The 13,841-nt window shown below is 37.6% G+C and overlaps 1 protein-coding gene across 1 annotated transcript; it reads left to right on the top strand.

Annotated features, from left to right (window-relative positions):
* Nucleotides 1–9,334: 9,334 nt before the first annotated feature.
* On the top strand, nt 9,335–13,460 carry LOC123661850. The gene is made up of 2 exons (XM_045596790.1): nt 9,335–9,637; nt 11,921–13,460. The coding sequence occupies exons 1-2, from the start codon at nt 9,335–9,337 to the stop codon at nt 13,394–13,396; spliced, it is 1,779 nt and encodes a 592-aa protein (XP_045452746.1). The 3' UTR covers nt 13,397–13,460.
* The last annotated feature ends 381 nt before the right edge of the window (nt 13,461–13,841 follow it).

Here is a 13,841-nt window from a genome sequence, read left to right as displayed (position 1 = left end):
TATAATCCAGACCAAAATCATGGAATTGTTTTTGTCGAAGCCGCTGTGGGGAGTTAGAGTAATAGCGCCAAAAATGACATTGTAATCAATACATTTAAACCAATTTTATAATTTTTGTTATATATTATAATATGATTTTGTATTAATTTTTAAATGTATGTTGGGTTTCAAACCCACACTGAAGTATAAATCGCTCATGACTATTAAAAACGTCGGATGTAAAAAACAGAAACTTTACAGGAGAGCGATTCAAAGTGTAAATTTCGTGTATCTTTTTACTTATTTTAAGCAGGATCATGAAATTTTAAACTAATGCTGTACAGGCTATTTATGTTTAATATTATTACTAGCTGGCATTTAATGTGTAAATATTAGAAAAGTCACTTGTTACATTTTTAACAGATTAAGACTAATAGGTACTGATTTGTCAGAAGTACCAAAACTGAATAATATATGCATAAAATAAAAAAATTCTCGTCAGCTGATGATAGACTTGGTTATTTGGGAACGTTTTATGAAATAAACAAAAAAATGCAATTACGCAGTTCAGACGATGTTAATAGTCACTAGCGAAATACTCGATTATTTTATGTAATTCTATTGTTAATTAGTTGATTAAAATATTATTATTTAACATCTGATGATTATAATTCCTAATATAAAGTTCATTATAAAATATGGATTACGCAAAATTGTATTTCTTTGGTACAGATTGTTTTTATTTTATTGCAATGTATTATTATAATAAATGGATATTGGACGTACTTTATTAGCTGTATATAATTATATGTAAATATTTAAGAATTGATTAAATGCGAAGCTAATGATTATGAATATATAAAAAAATTGCAACTAATACCTAGTAAAAAATTAAAAACTATATAATTAATCATGAATAAATAGAATTAAATTTTTTAAGCTCGTTTTATGAATTTTTACATCCCTCACTGTAATATAATAAATTTCTAATATAGTCAAAAATAGTACCTACATTAATACTGAGGTAGGACACACCAGGATATATCCTACTCAAAATCTGGAGCAGCCAGTCTGTGAAAGTACCTCAACCTTACAGAATATAAATAGTAAGCACAGCTAAATAATACTGGTAATGTAGTGTTGTGTTCCTGTGGCAAGCGAGGTGGCCAGAGCTCGTGGGGAGGGACCGGGGTAAAGTCGGCAACGTTCTTGCGATGCTTCAGGTGTTGCAGACAATAATACCCCACGGTAGTCGGTAACTGCTTTCTAATAGATGGGTCGTACGCTTATTTGCCGATTAAAGTCGTATATAAAAAAAAATGAATAAAATGTTTTTCATGTCATCGATATAATACTACTGCGCTATCACAAGCTATGAGTACAAACTCATTTTAATACTAAAATTGATTTAAAAATTTTGCAATATTTATGAGTATCTAAAAATTCATTGCTAATTAATTCCTTTTCGTGTTTTGATGAGAAGAGTTAGACCGTTATTTTTGTACAACGCGTAATTCAAAAATGTTTATTCCGTAGAGTCTTCACTAAATTCCTGTTTCCCAACGATGATTCCATCGTAAAACACAAAAAAAAAAAAATAATAATTAATGATCATTTTAACACTTAGAAATTCAGCTGTGGTAGTTGAAACCGCGACCTTTCGTTTCAAATTAACGTTTTTTATCTGTCAGTGCTTCTCGTCTCACATGTCATAATTACATATTATCTGACATTACATTTTGACAACGTGATGGCGCAGCGATCACAGCACTGCATGTTGCGCTAGCGGTCGCGGGTTCGATCCGCGCACATGACAAACATTTGTATTGGCCATAAAGATGTTTGTCGTGGTCTGGACATTTGTGCTTGTGTATTGTCCGGACCGACACAGAAGAAAATCCAATTGAGAGCCGTTAAGTGCGAAGAGTTTATTTATTATTATTAATTAGATGTTAATTAATTAGTTATATATCTATTCTATTCAACTTATTTTTCACAAGCATTCGATACCATATTCTTCGTAAGATTAATTATTACTATACGCTTAAGATTTATCCCCTTTTTACATTATTAATCTTATCCTTATGACTTCAGTTACTATGATATGGATTAATCGTTTTGCGTATGACCTGTTTAAGATTCTGAACTCCAAAAAAATAATAAATTATTAACAAATAGTCTAACATTAAAATTTTACCTAGTCTTAGATAAATGAAAAATATACATTTAAAAAAATATTTATTAATAATAAATACACCACGGAGTAGTATACAATTGAATTTTAAGTAGTACCTAAATGTTTACTTCAGTTATTTTTATTAACATACAATATATAATTCGAGCTTTGGTTAGGAATTTCTTACACAATCGAAATACTTATTTGGTCTTACACTCACCCAACCCATGTCGGCAATGTTTTAATTCGCCGTTCCAGTCCTGTGAGTGAGTTTTCATAATGCGACCCTTCGAAATCTGCCAAAAGATCGTTGCTTGGATTGTCACCTCTCAAAGATCTTCTTTGAACGTTGTGAACGGATTCATTTTCTTGTATTTTTGATAAATCTTTCATGTCTTCTAGCGGAAGTACTACAGGAACAAAACCAACTAATCCCTCTTCAATAAGCGTTTGTACATCTGTCTTGTTTTTTTGATCACTTGAGATTGGTATCGCTTGAACCGTAGCGATGATTACGAAGAAAATAAAAATTTTGATGACCATTATATATTGGACAATATATATCTTTGCGATTGAAATGCGAAGTAGTATTAACTTGTTGACAATATTTTTCAGAATAAAAATACTCTGGCGTGTTAAGGTTTTATACAGAAATTGGAACTTGAAAATAAATGTGCTAACAAAGTTGTCTCCAAAATTGATGCATAAGCGCTGCGTATGCGTGTGTCACGTCCTAATATGATAAATACATAATTTCAATGATACAATGACCATGAATAAGATTTGTTGATTGTTATTTTTTTCTGGAAACTGCGTACAAATAACGTTCTATTATTTATTCAGTCAGATGATTTTTGTAGATTCAGTGATTCAAATATGGCGATTTGAAATTTAAATCTTATGATGTAACATATAGTTCAAATATTAATCCACTACGATAAATAACTAGTCAGTAAGTTTAGAGTAAACAATCAGTATAAGTAAAGTGACTAACACCGGTGGCTCTAATGACGACGTCGACGCGCGAAATAAAAAAACAAAAGGCGCCTTTGCCCAAATGAAACCGGTCTGGGATTCGAACGTGCTCACCCGGCGGATCAAGATTTCCCTCTTCGATTCCATAGTGAAGTTTGTTTTACTTTTCGGTTGTGAGACCTGGTAGGAGACAAAGGGTCTGACAAGCAAGCTACAGGTTTTCGTCAACAAATGCCTAAGATCCATCCTGCGCAGATTCTGGCCGAACACTATCAGCAACGAGGATCTGGTATCGATGCCACCAAATTCTGATCAAGCAAGAAATTGCCAAGCGGAAGTGGAAGTGGATAGGGCACATCCTCCGAAGACCAGAGGACAACACTGCCAGGGTCGCGTTCACGTGGCAGTGAACTGTCGACGCCGAACTATGAGCAGCTAAGGGCTTAGTTGGAGGAACGCGGAGCCTTCTGTTCCATCGGGGTACCATAGGAGATGAACAACAATAAGTGGAGTGTAACAACCGCTCTGGTGTAGTGGGACATGTGCCGTGTAGGCGCCTAAACACCTGCAGTTTGTGGGTTCACTTTCCGCTCGGGATGGATATTTGTTTTTGAACAAATATATTGTTACGAACACACAAAGAAACTAGCGCCATCTAGCGGTAACCATCGAAACCACACAAAGACAGCGATAACATGAAATTCTCTACTCAATACTAGATGGCGTTAGAGGTACTATTGTGGAACTATATAGAAGTATAGTCTCGAAAACCGGGTACATGCGCGAACTTTCCAGAATGGTCTGGGCCTCGTCTCGGCCGATATAAATAGCCGCAGCGAGGCGAGCGAGACAGTTCAGTTCAGTTTGAGCGATCTTCGAGGCGACTTCAAGAGTGAAAACTAGTGATCAAGAGTGGTACCAGTGAAACCTACGACATTGGCTACGACTGAGGATATCGTGAGTGCTTAGTGTTTGAACTTAGTGCTTAGTGTTTGAACCTAGTGCTTTGTGTTGGACCTAGTGCTTGTGAATAAAGTCTTGAAAAGAGTCAGCAGGTCTTTCTCTCCAAATCCTTCGAACCCTAACACGTAACAACTGGTGTCGGAAGTGAGATTTGGAGATGCCATTGACTCCGAGAGAAGACTCCAAGGACTTCAAGGGCGTCAGGACAAGGGCACAACGAGCTGCGGAGGCCACACCTACTGGGGACCAAGCTCCGCCCACTCGGGCTCAGGCCCCGCCCACTCGGGCTCAGGCCCCGCCCACTCAGGCTCAGGCCCCGCCCACTTTGTCTCAAGCTCCGCCCACTGGATCCGCCTACCTTACCACGTCCACCAGCGACACCGTAGCTTCTACAGACTCTCAAGTGGCTCTTCAATTAGGAAATTTAATTAAATTAATGGAGCTGCAAAGGGCTGAAATTCGTGCTTTGCAAGAATCACAAGAGCAGCAAAGGGTTGAAATTCGTAGTGCTTTGCAAGAATCACAAGAGCAAACAAGTTTCAAATTGCAAGAATCACAAGAGCAGCAAAGGGTTGAAATTCGTAGTGCTTTGCAAGAATCACAAGAGCAAACAAGTTTCAAATTGCAAGAATCACAAGAGCAGCAAAGGGTTGAAATTCGTAGTGCTTTGCAAGAATCACAAGAGCAAACAAATTTCAAATTGCAAGAATTACAAGAGCAACAAAAAGAGCTCCAAGAAAAAACGCTTTGGGCTGTAAAAGATGTTAGCGACGCGGTGACTAAGCTTCGAAAAGATGTCGACGTAGTGGAAGAACGAGTTGCCGGGTTAGGATTGGATCTTGAAAATGTGAAAACCGGCCTCACTGAACTACAGAAGAGAGTAGTACGCCTTGAAACCATGGTAATCGTGATGTCTAGCGGAACTACCGTAGTGGCGCAAGGACCAAAAGTGAAAGTGCCTCCATACGACGGCACTACTTCGTGGAACGCTTATCGTCGACAATTCCAGGCTGTTGCTATTGCCAACGGATGGACGGAAGAACAATGCCTGACCGCTCTCACTGTTGCGCTCAGAGGGCAGGCTTTATCGGTTCTGGAAGCACTGCCACATACAGGAAACGGGTTCCAAGACTTGATGGAGGCACTTGAATCCCGATACGGGGAGCGACACCTGGAGCACGTATTCCGTGCCCAACTGCGTGACAGAGTCCAACGCTCAGGGGAAGGGCTACAACAATGGGCGTTGGAAATTGAGAAACTCGTCAGAAAGGCATACCCAGGAGCAGACACCAAGATGGTAGACACGAATATTGTTCAAGCATTTGTCGACGGAATCAAAGACCTGGAGGTCAGAGCTGCAGTGAGGCTTCGTCACCACACCTCGTTAAAGGAAGCATTGGCGCATGCTTTAGAGGTCGAGGCTGTTCGCCATGACATACGGCAGACCCATAAGATCCACGAGGTTTCTGAGGAAGTCAAAGAGGCGAAGGCTCCCACGAAGAAAAGCTATGGAGTCATGTGCTACAAGTGCGGCGAGAGGGGCCATCTTCAGCTCAACTGTCCGCAGAAGAAGACCCAGATAGCAAGGATGAAGAGGATCGAGGAACAAATAGAGGAGCTGAAGAAGCAAGGGGCTTCGCCCCCTGCCCGGGATCAGGAGTATGACTTCAAGACGAAACACCGCAGCGGAAAAATGCATGGGAATGCCGACGCACTCTCACGAAGGCCGTGTTCGGAAGACTGCAAACATTGTGTTAAGCAAGAATCTAATGAAGTCACATTAAAGCTAACAAGAACAAGTCCTTTGGGTATCTGGGAGAGTGATGCTATGAGGGAAGCTCAAGAAAGAGATGACGACCTTCGGCACATCATCACATGGAAGAAACGGGGTGACGTAAAACCTATCTGGAGTGAGGTTGCACCCACTGGCGCTGTCACTAAGGCGTACTGGGCTCAATGGGACAGTCTGATACTTCAAAACGGAATACTCTACCGGAAATGGGAGAAGACTAACGGCAGAGAGTTCCACCTTCAGATAATTGTCCCAAGAAAGAGAGTACCAGATGTTCTCCGCGAAATACATGATGGCGTATCAGGAGGTCATCTAGGTGTCAAGAGGACGTTAATAAAAGTGCGAGAACGATTCTACTGGTTGCATTGTCGAGATGATGTACAGGATTGGTGCCGCAAATGTACTACATGCGCTGCTGTAAAAGGACCTCAGACCAGGAGCCGTGGGAACCTGCGGTTGTATAACGTCGGTGCACCGTGGGAACGAATTGCAGTTGACGTAGCGGGGCCATTTCCTGTAACGGAATCAGGAAACAAGTATTTTATGGTCGTCATGGACTACTTCACCAAATGGCCCGAAGTGTTCGCCATACCAAACCAAGAAGCTACAACAGTCGCTTCTAAGTTAGTCGAAGAAGTGATATGTCGCTTTGGTGTACCTCTAGAAATCCATTCTGATCAGGGCAGGAACTTCGAATCGCAAGTATTCCAGGAAGTGTGCAGAATTTTGGGTATGCATAAGACGAGGACCACCGCGTACCGTCCACAGTCTGATGGAATGGTTGAGAGATTTAACCAGACCCTTGAGAGGCATTTAGCGAAATTGGTAGACGACAAACAAAAAGATTGGGACAAGTATATACCGCTCTTCCTTCTGTCGTACCGAACCGCCGAGCATGAGAGCATAAAAGCTACCCCGGCGTATGTCAATTACGGTAGAGAATTACGAATACCAGTAGACCTATTGACTGGAGGGTCACCGGAGGAACCAAATACCGTACAAGACTATGTCAGCGATTTAAGGGAAAAAATGCGCTATATACACGCCTTGGTTCGGGAAAATGGTTTACAGTCAAGTGAGAACATGAAAACCCGATACGACCGGAAATCGAACACGAGCGGCTTCAAGGAAGGGTCACTGGTGTGGCTGCATAACCCGACCCGCCGGAAAGGGAAATCTCCAAAGTTGCAGACCAAGTGGGAGGGTCCATACAAAGTGGTTACCCGACTGAATGATGTGACTTACAGGATTCAAAAGCAACCAAGAGGGACATTCAAAGTGGTACACATAGACCGTCTGGCGCGTTACCATGGCAGTAACAACGATGCTCGGGACGAGCATCTCTAAGAGGGGAGTAGTGTTACGAACACACAAAGAAACTAGCGCCATCTAGCGGTAACCATCGAAACCACACAAAGACAGCGATAACATGAAATTCTCTACTCAATACTAGATGGCGTTAGAGGTACTATTGTGGAACTATATAGAAGTATAGTCTCGAAAACCGGGTACATGCACGAACTTTCCAGAATGGTCTGGGCCTCGTCTCGGCCGATATAAATAGCCGCAGCGAGGCGAGCGAGACAGTTCAGTTCAGTTTGAGCGATCTTCGAGGCGACTTCAAGAGTGAAAACTAGTGATCAAGAGTGGTACCAGTGAAACCTACGACATTGGCTACGACTGAGGATATCGTGAGTGCTTAGTGTTTGAACTTAGTGCTTAGTGTTTGAACCTAGTGCTTTGTGTTGGACCTAGTGCTTGTGAATAAAGTCTTGAAAAGAGTCAGCAGGTCTTTCTCTCCAAATCCTTCGAACCCTAACACGTAACAATATGTTTCCGGTTTGGATATCTGTTCATGTGGGTATCTTCACCGTGTCTTTGAGAGCACGTTAAGCTATTATTCCCGGTTGCTATTATATACACCTGATAGCGATCGTTACTTATAGTAGGAATATATCCGCTAATCCGCAGTGGAGTAGCGCGCTGGATTAAACTCTAATCCTTCTCCTACACGAAGAGGCAAATGCCCAGCAGTTATATTACAGGCTGAATCCTGATCGTGAAGTTTAAATTAATTAGTGCAAATATATTTTTGCATAACACTATATCGTTTTTAATATGAATATTTCATAAAGGGACAGATTTTTTTCTAAGATTTTTAATAATAATAATATTTTTTCGTCATCCAGTCTTCCTTCTCAGTACTGTTGGAGTCGGCTAACTCGAAAAAAAGAAGTCTGATACTGTTTAAGTAAAGTTAAATACGAGTTTTAACTACTCTTGCCCTAGGTCCTATTAGCCACCGTTGGGTGCGGTATACCCGAACGAGTGTACTGACTAAAATTATCCCAATTACGGCTTACCTCTTGGCTTCTTGGTCTGTGGTCAAGGTGTTTCGCACTTTTCTTTATCTGACAACGTCTTAACCATCTTCAGAGACAATATGTTGCTTTTTTGATTTCAGTTGCAAAGGCGTTTTCCAGACCCTATAGAGGCCGCTCAACATTGTCCACTCTGATAAACCAAAAACTGTCAGGAACGACAGAGGTAACGCATTCTCCTCCCTGCTATTAAATTTATGCGTTATCCATAGCATCAAAATGAAGAAATTAAATTGTTCCCATGAAATAACTACTCTAATTTTAACAAAACGTAGTCGTGCAGTAGGCATACCATAGCGTATTTAAATTATACAGAACAATACGTAAATTTAAATTACAATTTAGATTAATGTTTTACAAGCACCTAAAGCATATAAAACAGGCTGAACTGACTGTCTGACTGACTGAAGTACTTAAAGCAAGTTAATAAATGATGGTTGGATGGTTTTCATCATCATCATCATCGTCATCATCATCATTATATCAGTATTTTGCAGTCCACTGCTGGACGTACCTAGGCATCTCTAAGTTCGAGCCAAACATCCCGGTTTTCTACAATCCTCACCCAGTCTTCACCGGCAATCTTACGCAGATCCTCGGTCCAGCCAGCCGGAGGACGTTTTACACTGCGTTTCCCAACACGCGGTCTCCACTCTAGAACACGTCTGCTCCAGCGGGCCACTGGCATTTCAACTTATTGCTTATTTACAGACTATATCGGTTCTCTCACGGATAATCTCGATAGATAGATGATAATATTGTGCTTTGTTAATTGTTGTTTTTACGAACTTCATCAGCATCAAGGTTGTTAGTGTCCTATTAGCATCTTGCTGTGATTCAAGGTTCGTGCATCATTGATTACTTTACAATTTGTTTATTGAATTTATTTTCAAAGAATCGTGCGTCAATTCTAAGTTAACGTACTCACATAATATATTGTTTAAGTATACAATTTCAATGAACTTTAATATTTTCTGTCATCATGGGGAACTTTAAAAGGTTGATGGATTTATTTCCGATGCAGATTAGTATTAAGTGTTAAGCAGAGCAACATTGGATCCATTGGACATGCGTTCACTATTTTTCGCCGGCGCGTTACTAGCGTTACTGGCAATTTGCGTTTGCGCTCCAGAAGGGGATGCGATCCAGCGCATCCCTCCAAAAGCCGTCGCAACACCGTTAGCTACAAAAAAGGATGCTGCGGACTCTGGTGCTACGGCAAGCAATGTTGGTTCTTCTAAGCCTCTGACAGTAGCTCGAGTTCGCAGAGATATCAGCGGTCAAGAAAGCGATCTTCTACCTTCAGCTAACGATGTTGAAGTGTCACCTTTTGGAGAAAATTCAAACCTTCTTGGACGCGGTCGCATTAAGGTGCTCCCGGCCTACCTTGGCTAAAAAGATAAAATTTCGTACAAATTAACAATGAATAAGCGCAACGGATAAAGTTTCTTAAGCATAGTAGGTATCTTATTAATATTGTTAAACGTTTAGAGTATATTATCATTTATTTCTTGTTTATTACATAGGAATATACAAAGTTGTGTATTATTAAAAAAATTAAACCAGTATTATAATTATGTGACTAGCGATCGATGGCCTTTAAGTATTTATTTTTACGACGAATTTAAGTAGGTATTTGTTTAAGTAATTAATGTTTAGATTAAAAAAGACCCATATGTATTTTAATAGCATTTACATCAAATATATTTGTTAGTAAAAAAAAAATATATATTTTATTTCTTAAACCGACGAAGAAAAGTTAGCATAATTAGGTTCATCGGTAGGTATCTTTATACACAGAATCAAGCAAAATTTTTCGCTATGATTTTTATTTAGTAACTATTTATTTTTCATTAACGGTGTACACATAAAAAATAGTCGAACTTCTTTTAAAATCATTCCTGATTGTATTTACCTGATATAAAAAATCTGTAAATGAAATGTATTTAAAAAAAATGTAAATATTATTAAAGAAATTGTCTCCTTGGAACAATAATTGGAAGCCTTTAAACCAAATGAATGAATGAAAGAAAAAATTGTACCTATGTACTGATTGTGAATACATTAAATAAAACGCGGCATTACATCTATCAATCACAATAGTTTACAATAGCTTCCCATACAATCATCGTTTTTTATTTGGAACTTTCCACAGGGGTCCACGATTTAACGATCTAGTCAAATTTAGTTGGCCAATTCTCGAGCATTTCACGATGTGGCATACAATACCTATGGCCAGGACGTATACCTACATTACGAACTTTTTAACATACAGTATGTTACATATTAGACAAAAAACTCCAAAATTAAACAAAAAAATAAATTAATAAATTCTATGTTACATACTAGACAAAAAACTCCAAAATTAAACAAAAAAATAAATTAATAAATTCTTCTTAAAGCAAACCTGTTGTTTGTAAAGAAAAAACAGGTTAATTATTAAGATAAACTAAGATGTATAATTTTAGTAGACAAGCCTAAGAAAAACTTCAAGCAATCTTACCCTAAGAAAGAATGATTTGAAAGAAGTGAAAGAATGAACTATGTTTTTTTAATATATTTTTAACTTTGTTGTACATTCTTCAACATAATTGTGTTTACTCGCAAATGAAAAAAAATAACGACTGCAATATACATAGACATGTGTAATATAAAGAGTAATTGAAAAAAAAATGACAATTAAATACGAAATATTAAGGATTCATCAAATTTAAAAGTAAAAAAAAAAAATAGAATCGACATTAACATTCTCCTCTTTGAAGTAGATAAAATATTATTCGTTTGAAAGTAGTTTTTAAATATGTTAAAATATACAAAATAACCATGCCTCTACAATTATTTATATAGATATGCACTATTGTTTTTTGTAAAAGTTTTTTTCACAGTTTTTCTATAGGTACAATAATAGTTAGTGCGAATTAACTCTAATTAGTCAGCAACGTCTAATTGAAACCCGTACTTATAAATAGGGGAATTATTTATTTTGCGCATTTAGTCCTACTTTATTTAAACATGAAGGTATTAATAGTACTTTTAATTTCTTGCTACATTTACGGTATAAATTCCTCGCCAATTAATAATGACGGTAACTTTGGACAAGAGAATAGAGACTCTTTGAAGTCGAACAGTAACCGAAAGGAAGGAAATATGGATGAAAATTTAAAAGTCGATATTAAATTAAATAGTAAAGAATTATTATCTACTGCCGAAAGCAATGGTTATGTCTATCGACCTCTTTTTGTGTACAGAAGGATTGAACACAGTAAACGTAGAATTACTATGTACAACTCGTTTGCTGGATAGGTAGGTTAATTTTTTCTAGTTTTTGTAGCATGTTAATTAATTTTATCAGATTTAGCAATTGCAACTAACGACGGCAATAAAAAAATTCTCACCCAAATAACAGCTGTGTTATTATTGTTAGCTAAAGCTAATAACATTAATAGCCAATGAGAATTGCTTGGACTTCAGTTGAAAGTTGTTGTTTGTCCATTTAAGAAACATAAAGAAGTGTTCGATATTAATAAAATGCATGTTTACTTGCGAGATACCTATGTGTTATTTTCATTACTACATGTAAGTTTTTTCTTCAAAACTGTTATTTATTGATATTGTTACTATTAATTAATTTACTTTTTTTAATTTTCATTCTAGAACATTGTTGTGATGGCTGGTATATCACCATTTCATGATTTTACAAATAAGGTGAATTCTATCAATGACAGATTTGTTTTAAATTCTCCGCACAAAGTTCTTAAACACTTGGATAATTCAATTCTAAAAGCGACTAAAAATCTTACTCAAAATCCTGAAATGGAAGAAAATCTCTACCAAATTTCCAAAGATTTAGTTTCTTCTATTTTGACAAAACTGGAAATTCAAGATAAAATAACTAGAATTACCCGAGAAGCTCTTGATGCTCCCGGGAAAAGTAAGGGATTGACAGCTATAGAGACAAGACGTATATTGGATTACATATCACGAACCTTATCGGGCCATATTCTTACAATAACAAGAGCGTCTACGGAACCTGAACTACACCGTCTTGTATTTGGTCTAGCACAAATAGCGGCTGAAATATCAATTATCTCAGCATTAAAAGATATAACATATGCTACTTCATTATCTAGAAAACAATCAGTAGATTTGTCTCTTCGTAGAAAGAGATCTATTTCCTCTTTTGGTGAAAAACTTCATACAACACCAGCTCCAACCCATAATTTATTATCTACGGTATATATTGCAATATTAAATAAGTCAATTAGTTCTATTGGATCACAAAATATTATTTCCACTATTAATAGTAAAAATGTAGCAGCAGAACAAATAAGCCCATATTCGGTAATTTCAAAAAGTGATAGAAATATTCTTCATATATTGTCTAATAAGAAAAAAACATCGGCCTTAGTTCCAAAAGGTTTTTTAAATCAAACAGCTCTTGATATTGAAAATGACAGTACTAATGTTACTAAAAATGACGCAATTATTTTAGAAAATAATTTAAATGGAACTCATTTAGTAACAGTAGATAGTCACACTTTGGATACTCAAGAATCCAACGTACCCAGTCTTGTAGACGACTGGATAGACTCAAAAAATATATATGCTTTAAATCCCGATGTAATTGCTGAAATGGAAATAGATCAAACAGAAATAGATGACGAAAACTTAAATGAAAAAAAAGTAAAACAAAAACAAGAACGCCTAGAATTAAAAGCTAAAAAAGCAATTCTTTATGCTGGAGATGTTGCTTATTTGACAGCTGCTAGTGTAGTGGCCATGAGACGTGCACTTACCGCCTCTATAGAAGTTCGTATGTCTGTAAATTATGCCAAGAATGGTATGGCAAACCATCAAGACTTAATGATGAATTTAGCTAAAACAGCAGCACAACAAGCTGGAAAAGAGGCTAAAAGTGCCACTTCTAAATCACTTGCCTGTGAACGCGTTATTAAAGTAGCTTTAAAATACACTGCTCAATCAAAGGGAGCAAAGCTTAATCATGTAGCGAGTAGAATCGTTATGGATACATTATCTCTGTCAACGCTTGCCAAATCGATGGCGTTTGTTTCATCTGATATTGCTATTAATTCTTTATATCAAGCTACTGATGTTAAAGCACCTGCATAACTATTCGTGGAAAATTTGTATTAATATATAATATGTAATATTTTTTTATTAATATTATTAAGTAAAGAATGTGATAGTTCAGTCTTGTAATAATAAATTATTATTATTATTTATATTATATTATAACCCTTCAGCCTGTAATATCCCACTACTGGGCATAGGCCTCTTTCCCCATGTAGGAGAAGGATCAGAGCTTAATCCACCACGCTGCTCCAATGCGGGTTGGCGGATATATTCCCTACTATGAGTAACGATCGCTATCAGGTGTACATGATAACAACCGGGACCGAGCGTGCTCTCCGAGGCACGGTGGGGAGACCCACAAGGACTGCACAAACATCCAGACCACGGTAAACACCTGTATGGCCAATACAAATGTTTGTCATGTGCGGGGATCAAACCCGCAACCGCCAGCGCAACAGGTACAATCCATGGCTGTAACCGT

This window comes from Melitaea cinxia, chromosome 17 (assembly GCF_905220565.1).
Source record: "Melitaea cinxia chromosome 17, ilMelCinx1.1, whole genome shotgun sequence".
Classification (NCBI taxonomy): Eukaryota; Metazoa; Arthropoda; class Insecta; order Lepidoptera; family Nymphalidae; genus Melitaea; species Melitaea cinxia.
Note: the sequence above shows the minus strand (reverse complement) of the source record. Positions and strands in the feature narration are given on the sequence as shown.

Excerpts from the sequence above, each read along its gene's own strand:
- LOC123661850 (XM_045596790.1), top strand. The coding sequence starts at position 9,335 with ATGCGTTCACTATTTTTCGCCGGCGCGTTACTAGCGTTACTGGCAATT. Across the intron at positions 9,638-11,920 it reads TTGGACGCGGTCGCATTAAG|AACATTGTTGTGATGGCTGG; the intron begins GTGCTCCCGGCC and ends TTTTCATTCTAG.